At 49.9% G+C, this 8135-nt stretch overlaps 1 protein-coding gene across 7 annotated transcripts in view; it reads left to right on the top strand.

The window, feature by feature from the left end:
- The first annotated feature begins 920 nt into the window (after window positions 1–920).
- The window catches only part of Spata21 (spermatogenesis associated 21), a 23422-nt gene continuing 16207 nt past the window's right edge, over window positions 921–8135 (top strand). For 4 of the 7 annotated variants that reach the window (XM_031379312.1, XM_031379318.1, XM_031379317.1 and 1 more), the window contains exons 1-4: window positions 1680–1920; window positions 2406–2538; window positions 3989–4155; window positions 5764–5912. In XM_031379312.1, coding sequence (XP_031235172.1) covers window positions 4030–4155; window positions 5764–5912 — 275 coding nt within the window. In that variant the 5' untranslated portion in view covers window positions 1680–1920; window positions 2406–2538; window positions 3989–4029. Of the gene's footprint in view, window positions 1043–1679; window positions 1921–2405; window positions 2539–2559; window positions 2700–3988; window positions 4156–5763; window positions 5913–8135 lie in introns of those variants that run through there. The other 3 variants (XM_031379315.1, XM_031379314.1, XM_031379316.1) reach the window with 3 other exon arrangements.

Here is an 8135-nt window from a genome sequence, read left to right on the forward strand (position 1 = left end):
TGTCTCAAAAAACAAAAACAAACAAACAAAAAACACTATGGAATAAGAATAAAAACTATGAATGGACAGAAAGGCTCTGACCACGTTTTCCCCAGAGAGGTTTTGTAGCCATTAGCCATACACAGTGAGTTTGCATCTTAGCTAATGAAGAACCAAGGTCAGGGCAGGCAAGGCATAGGAGAGTGGAGACAGGGCTGGGGAGACGGCTCTGCAGTTTAGAACCTGGTTGCTATTGCAGAGGGCCCAGGTTCAGTTCCCAGCACCCACAGCTCACATTTATCCGTAACTGTGCTCCAGAGGTTCAATGCTCTCTTTCAATCTCTTGTCATCTGCATTCACAAAGACACACACACACACATCTATTGAGCCCTGCCCCTTTTAACATAACTAGCCTTTTTATATTCGGTCTTCATTTTGCTCATAAGGTGAAATTAAGTTCAGGTTCTCAGACTGCTTCCCAGAAGTAGTTGCCCATAGCGACAGGACACGTTCCTAACACTGTGGTTGTATTACTTAGGCTCTGTTATCTCCGTGCTCTGAAAGTTTGCTCTTCGCCACCTGTCCACCAGCCCTCTTACCTCACTTGGGACCAATCAGCTTAAAAGTCAGCTGGTAATACTTTAGCTAGCTAGCTAGAATATAGTTTAGAATATAGTTCTGTCTTTACCCTTCTGAACTTCTGGACTTGTTTTTTCCTATAAAAAGCCTGCTCTAAGAACAGACCAGTACCACAATTAGGCTCCCAAGTCCTTTTTTTGTGGTCCTGATCAGTCAGTCTTGGGTTGTGTGTTCAATCAATTATTGTTGCTTAACTGAGATCAGCGTTCATGTGGTTTGTGGCAATTCCTGAACGCTAACAATAACATAAAAATAAATGTTTTTTTTTCTTAAAGGAGGGACATTTGGAAGCTTGCCATGGCACAGATGAAGGCTGAGAACAGTGCTAAGCTGTATGAGCAAGCTTCTGCTAAAGGCCCAGAACAGGAAAGCCACAGCTCCAGAAAGATGGTTGCCAAAGAATGAAGCCAATAGAAGGCTGGAGGTGATGGCCAAGGGGTGTGAGATTCCTCATGGGCTGACATAAATGTCATGATGTTTTAATGAGGGGACCCAACCCTGTGACTGTGATAACAGCAACTGAATGACAAGTGTAGTTTATTACATTTTATTTAGTGTGTGTGTATTTTACAGAACACTGAGCCATCTTGCCAGTCCCATAGGTACACTTTCATAATCAGACTGTATGGTATGTGAGGCACACACAGTTCATTTAAGCTGCTAAGAAAGAAATGGGATCAGAGCCGGGCGGTGGTGGCACACGCCTTGAATCCCAGCACCCAGACAGAAGCAGGCAGGTCTCTGTGAGTTTGAGGTCAGCCTAGTCTAAAGAGAGAGTTCTAGGACAGCCAGGTCTACACAGAGAAACCCTGTCTCAAAAAACCAAAAGTAAGGGGCAGGGGTGGGTCGGGTAGAGATCAGGCGCTCTGGAAGAAGGATGAAGCCTGTCTTTGCCATCCCTGTCCCCATTCTGTCCCTTGAGTCTATCCTTGGCCAGGGGTTCTTCCTCCTTGTCCAGTCTGCCAGCTAGCTAGACAAATGGGGTCTGGTCTTCCTTGGGGCTTCTGGTCCCTGAACTCTGTGGTTCATAGAACACGGAGACCTGAGGATTCCGGGGTTGACATGGGGACAGTGGACAAAGGAAGGTGTTCCTGAGGGGCTGAGGAGACTTTTCCCAGACAGGGTCAGCCCCCTCTGGAGCAACACGGCTCCAGAGAAGGAGGGATGGTTAGGGGAGCCTTAATGGGAAAGAGGTGGGGGGAAGTTACAGACCACAGGGGAAGAAAGAGAAACTTAGCCGCGGCCACAGCTGCTGGTGCCATTTGAGAGCCGAAGTGGTCCAGGAGCTGCTACTTCCCACAGGTGGGGTGGGGGGCTGGTGTTGGGGACTTCCCACGGGTAGGATGGGTGCACTTCCCACAGGTGAGGTGGGGGCATTTCCCACAGGTGGGATGGAGGTCTGGTGTCAGTCACTTCCCTCCCACCAGGTGGGATCAGGCGGGGCTGGGTCCAGCTTACTGTGGGGTGGTAGGTGAGACCGCACAGAAGGGGTTTGGAGGGGCAAGAGCAGAAAGCCGGGTCAGCAGAAATTATCAGAGGCATATCCTCTGTATCTCTTGGGTGAGTGGGGGCACTCGTGGTGCCCTAAGGCCTGGCACCTGAGTGGTGCAGGGGGTCACCCTTAAACAGTGAGTGAGTGGCCCAGGTGTTCATGCGAGAGAGGCAGGCCAACCCTGTGGGAAGTGCCATCTGGAGAGTTGGAATCCGGTTCCTTGGAGATGAGCGGTGTGCTGTTGGGTAAGAGGGAGGGCTCCTTCTGAGTTACTGTGTCCTTTTCTATATGACAGGAAGAGCTGAGCCATACCTTACAGGGCTGTGAAGAGAGTACAGCTCAAGAACTTCCAGCAGAGAGGAGACCGTTCCATGGGCAGTAGCTGGCCTGCTGTGGCTTAGAAAGGAAAAGGCCCCAAGATCCTCCAGGTCATGGGCTCTCCCCGGAGGGCTTCAGGGCCGGGGGTATTGACCTTGGAGAACTAGTAAATGTGAAACACAGCTAAGATACCACCATAGACATGGTGCCGGGGTCGCCCTAAAGGAGCTCAGGCTGAGCGGATGGCTCAGTCAGTTAAACAGCTTGCTTTGTAAGCATGAGGGCCTGAGTTCAATGATCAGAATGTTTGCTAAAGCAGGGATGGGGGATGGAGTGTATGGGGAGGTGGGAGATGACTCAGTGGTTAGAGCACTGTCTCTTCTTATAGAGGATCTGGGTACCCAGCACCTACATAGTGGCCACAAACATCTGTAATTCCAATTCTAAGGGATCTGACCCCCTTTGCCCTTCCTGGGAGCCTGTCTGCATGTACATGGTGAACATAGACTTACATACCCACCCCCCCACACACACATATAAATCAAAAATGAATAAGCCAGCCGGGCGGTGAGGGGCACATGCCTTTAATCCCAGCACTTGGGAGGCAGAGGCAGGCAGATATCTGAGTTCGAGGCCAGCCTGGTCTACAGAGTGAGTTCCAGGACAGCCAGGGCTACACAGAGAAAAACGCTGTCTTGAAAAACCAAAAAAAAAGAGAGAGAGAGAAAGAGAGAGAGAGAGAGAGAGAGAGAGAGAGAGAGAGAGAGAGAGAGAGAGAGAGAGAGAGAATAAGCCTTAAACAGCAAATGAAGACAGGCAAAAGGCAGGCATGTGTCCTACACACTTGAAATGCCAGTGCTGGCATATCCCTGAGACAGGCAGATCCCTGAGGCTCACCCAGGGGCAGCCAGGGCTACACAGAGAAACCATATCTCTCAAAAACCCATTAATTTACACCATGGGCATTCTCTCTCTCTCTCTCTCTCTCTCTCTCTCTCTCTCTGTGTGTGTGTGTGTGTGTGTGTGTGTGTGTGTGCGTGTGTGTGTATGTACTTTGGACTCTAGATCCTCCTGCCTCCTGAGATCCTAGGACTGGGCCACCACACCTGGTCTTATGTAGTGCTCGTGTGTGCTAGGCAAGCTCACTACCTATTTAGCTATGTCCCAGCTCCTTAACAGTCTCTCTTCTAAGTGTATACTGGTGTTTTAAAGACTCTGAGATGTCCTACAGGCACTGCAAGTCTCACTTTGATGAGGCTAGCATCCCATTTCCTTCGATCCTCAGGAAGGGCTCAAGGACAGAGCAGGATTGTGCTATGGGAAGTGGTAGAGATCTGCAGTTTGGCACCAGCCGCAGGTCCAAGCCTACTCTGAACCTTGGGCAGGTTTCCTGAGCCTCTTTCTCAGGCTCCTTGAGCTGCACAGGGCTGGCTCCTGGTTAAGCCTGGCTTGGCTCCTCTCTTGAGCCCGACCATGCCAGGGTTCAGGAGCACTGCAGATGTAGCAGTGGGGTCTCAGGCCTGGTGGGAGCTTGACTGGATCTCTCCTTGGTAACTGCAGCTTATGCCCCTCGCTTTGAGAATCTTGCCGGCTCTAGAACAATGGAAAACAGAAACACCCATACACACCCAGAGAACAAGGCGGAGGCTCCAGCAGTCCAGTCAAGTTCCTGCCTGAGTCCCACCAAAAAGAAGACAGATTCGGAACCCACTGTCTCAGCTGGTCAGGTGGGCAGACCTTCACTTCCGGTTCCAAACTCCATTCCTAGCACAGGTTGCTTCCTACCTTTTCTGTTTGTTTGTTTGTTTGTTTTTTCACACAGGGTTTCTCTGTGTAGCCCTGGCTGTCCTGGAACTCACTCTGTAGACCAGGCTGGCCTCCAACTCACAGAGATCCACCTGCCTCCACCTCCCAAATGCTGGGATTAAAGACAACTGCCGCCACATCCAGCCCCGGGCATTTCTTAATCCAGTCAGGTTGACAAGCAAGGCTGACCACCATATGTCCACCTCTGTCAACTGACACCCAAAGCATGTTTCTAAACCAGATAATCCCAACAAAGCCACCACATTAATATTGCAGCAAGAGATGACTCCACTGGGAGAGACAGAGCCCGGTCCAGTTGCCTGCCTCACACTAACCAGCTGGTAACCAGGGCCTCAATATGCGAGTCTTCGAGGGACACTTCACACACGCCACACGGCTTCTAGCGGAGAGGAGAGATGGGCTAACACTCTGGGTCTCCTTTTCACTCATTCATGTTCTCAGCAGGCAAACTTGGGGTGCAAATCCTGTTACTTACGTAGCTCTCTGCATCCCCTTCAGCCTTGTGTGTGTGTGTGTGTGTCATGGTAAGGGTTATCTGGATTAAGTCTGCTGAGGCCTTGCCTCATGGTATGTACTAGCTAGAGTTGGCTCCCACCAGAATCTTTTGTTAAAACAGTTCCACCCACTAGTTAATGAACTTACAGTGTGGCTAACTTTTCAGGAGCTAAGTTGGCTTGAGGTCTACCCTATCAGTCACTGACAGCCAAGAGGGAGACTAAAAAAAATCAGCTGGGCAGGGCTGGCATGTGCCTTTAATCCCAGCACCAAGGAGACAGGGGCAGGTGAATCTCTGTGAATTCAAGGCCAACCTGGTCTCAAGTTCAAGCTCCAGGACAGCCAAGGCTATACACAGAAATCCTGTCTTGAAAAAAATACACATTGGGCTGGAGAGATGGCTCAGTGGTTAAGAGCACTGACTGCTCTTCCAGAGGTCCTGAGTTCGATTCCCAGCAACCAGATGGTAGCTCACAACCATCTGGAATGGGATCTGATGCCCTCTTCTGGTGTGTCTGAGGACAGTGACAGTGTACTTACATATATAAAACAAATTTTACAAAAAGAAAGAAAAAAAGAAAAACCAACACATTAAAAAATCTGGGGGGTGGGATTTGAGGGGGTGGGCAGCATGGTGGCATACACCTGTAACCTCAGGATTCAGTCTGAGGAAGGAGGATGTCAAGTTCAAAGGCAGCTTAGGCTATAGCCCACAACCATTGTCTCAGACAGCTAAAGTGTCCAGCCCCTGGGCCATGGAAGGCTGGTACTGTGGCAGGCACTGGCATTCTCCACAGTCCTTTGGCTCATATTCTGGTTGGCCTCCACTTTCATGCCAGAGTCCATAATGCTAAGCAGTGGAGTCAAGTCCAGCATCTACTGCCAGGCTTCCTGCTGGACTTTCTCTCCAGCTCCTCCCTGACAGGAGGATGGACAAGAAGGAACAGGGCGAGGGCCCCAGTGCCTGGGTCAAGCTCGGCCCTTGAACTGGCCCAGAGACCTCTCTGTTTCAGACTGGACTTGCAGATGCCATTGAAAGGGACAGCAGAAAGCAGCCTGTACCTCCCAGAGGACCAGAGAGGGAGCTCCAACACACAGGATCACCCCAGGAGAGATCTGGGGAGCTTCAGACCCAGGAGCAGAGGCCCTCAGCAAGACCAAGGTGAGCTGTGGGCGAGTCTCCCCAGAAAAGGGAGTCTGAAGAGAACTGAGAACTTGCAGCGACTATAGTGCTCCCCATCTTCCTACCTCTTTCCTCTCCCCCAACCCCTACTGAGGAGCAAACCCAGGACCTCAAAGATGTTAGCTTGACCAGTGCTCCATCACTGCTCTGTAACTTTGACCCATTTCAGTGCACCGGTCAAACTAAATTATTTCTATCCACCCTACGTCCACTCACTGCTGCCAGGACAGAGCCACCTCCCATGTGATTTATTCAAGGGGAGTTTGTTTTCTTGTTCAGCTGCAGGTCCCTCCTGCCTGGTACCAGCCCTGGTGCCTGCATGGTAGATTCTCAATAAGCATTTATTCACTAAACCAACAGAAGAATCAACAACAACAAGAAAGATGTCAATGGACCAGGCTTGGCAGCACATGCCTTCTATAACCCACCACATGGAGGGCAGAGGAAGGAGGGTTGGTAGCCCAAGGCTAGCCTTGGCTACATAGTGAGTTTGAGGCCATCTTAAACAACTTGAGACAGTGCCAAAATAAATAAATAAATAACAAAAACATAGACAAACTTAACGCCACAGGGCCAGCGAGATATCTTGACGTCTTGATGGGTAAAGGTTTAGTCCCAAGGGGCTGTTACATGATAGAACAGTTCCTGAAAGTTGCCCTTTGACCTCCACGTGCCCGCTGTGGCATGTTAGCTTCCCATCCTCTGTCGCCCCCCCCCCCACCACCACCACAAGGTCTCTATATATTATGTAGCTGTGGCTGTCCTGGAACTCATTAAGTAAACTTGGCTAGCCTCAAACTCAGAGATCCACCTGCCTCTACCTCCCAAGTACTGGGATTAAATGGTATGTGTCACCACACCCAGCCACAATATGGGATCTTAGGGGCTCACTCAAAGGCGTGTTTATTGAAGAGAGGAAGGCTCAGGAGACCCCACCCTTCCTGAGGACCTTACAGAGTTTATGCTTGCTGGGGGAAGGGAGGACATTTCTAGAGTGGTGTAGCTGGCGGTAAGGTACCCACACATCTGTATATAGCTCACTGGGCTCCTGTAGGTAAGCCTCATGAAGCTCAGTCAATCATTTAAAAAAAAAAAAATGAAAGGCTGGAGAGATGGCTCAGTGGATAAGAACACTGACTGCCCTTCCAGAGGTCCTGAGTTCAGTTCCCAGCAACCACATGGTGGCTCACAACCATCCGTAATGAGATATGATGCCCTCTTCTGCTGTGTCTAAAGACAGCGACAGTGAGACACACGTACATAAAATATATAAATAAATCTTTCAAAGAAAAACAAATATGAAATGAAATGGGGCGGGGCTAGTTGGGCAGAGGGAGGGGATTAGAGGGAAGGGAGGAGCAGGGGAAGGTAATGAGGCATGATTATGATCAAAATATTTTATGTCCAGATATAGATGTCAGAAAAGCCATCACAATGACCACATACTAACGAAAACATAGAAAGGAAGTATGCACGTGAAGGCCCCTTAGCATGTTGATTATGCACCATGAGTATGTAGAACTAAATCTCCACTAACAGCTGCTCAGTGTACGAAGGAGCTGGAGGAAGGCCCAGGCAAACCTGAGGGCTTGCACCTGGGAGTGCAGCCCAGGGGAGACTAAGGTAGGGCTGGTAGTGGGAGGCCAGCCTAGGCTACAGAGCGAAACTGTGTCTGAGGAAGGAAGGGAAGGGGGGTGAGGGGGCAAGGGGGCAAAGGGGCGGTGAAAAAAGAGACACTTCGGATTAAAGTGAGAACAGAGACACACAGATTCAAATCCTGATGACATCTTTACCGGTAGGACCCTGGGCCCATGTCTCTCAGCCTTTCTGAATCCCAGCTCTTTCTGATTTTCTTTCAGTGTTTTAGTGTGTGTGCATGCGTGTGTGTGTGTGTGTGTGTGTGTGTGTGTGTGTGTGCACGTGTGTGAGTCCAAGTGTGTGTGTGCATGTGTGTATATGTATGAGTGCATGTGTATACATGTGTGCGTGCATGTGTGTGTGCATCTGTGCGTGTGTGTGTGTGTGCATATGTGTACATGTGTGAGTGCATGTATGTGTGTTACTGGTGATTGAACGCAGGCCAGGCAAGTATTCAAGTATTGTACCAATTGAACTATACTCTCCTAACATCAAGTCTCTCTCTCTCCCTCTCTCTCTCTCCCTCTCTCTCTCCCTCTCCCTCTCTCTCTCCCTCTCCCTCTC

Source organism: Mastomys coucha, unplaced genomic scaffold (genome assembly GCF_008632895.1).
Source record: "Mastomys coucha isolate ucsf_1 unplaced genomic scaffold, UCSF_Mcou_1 pScaffold18, whole genome shotgun sequence".
NCBI classification, from domain to species: domain Eukaryota; kingdom Metazoa; phylum Chordata; class Mammalia; order Rodentia; family Muridae; genus Mastomys; species Mastomys coucha.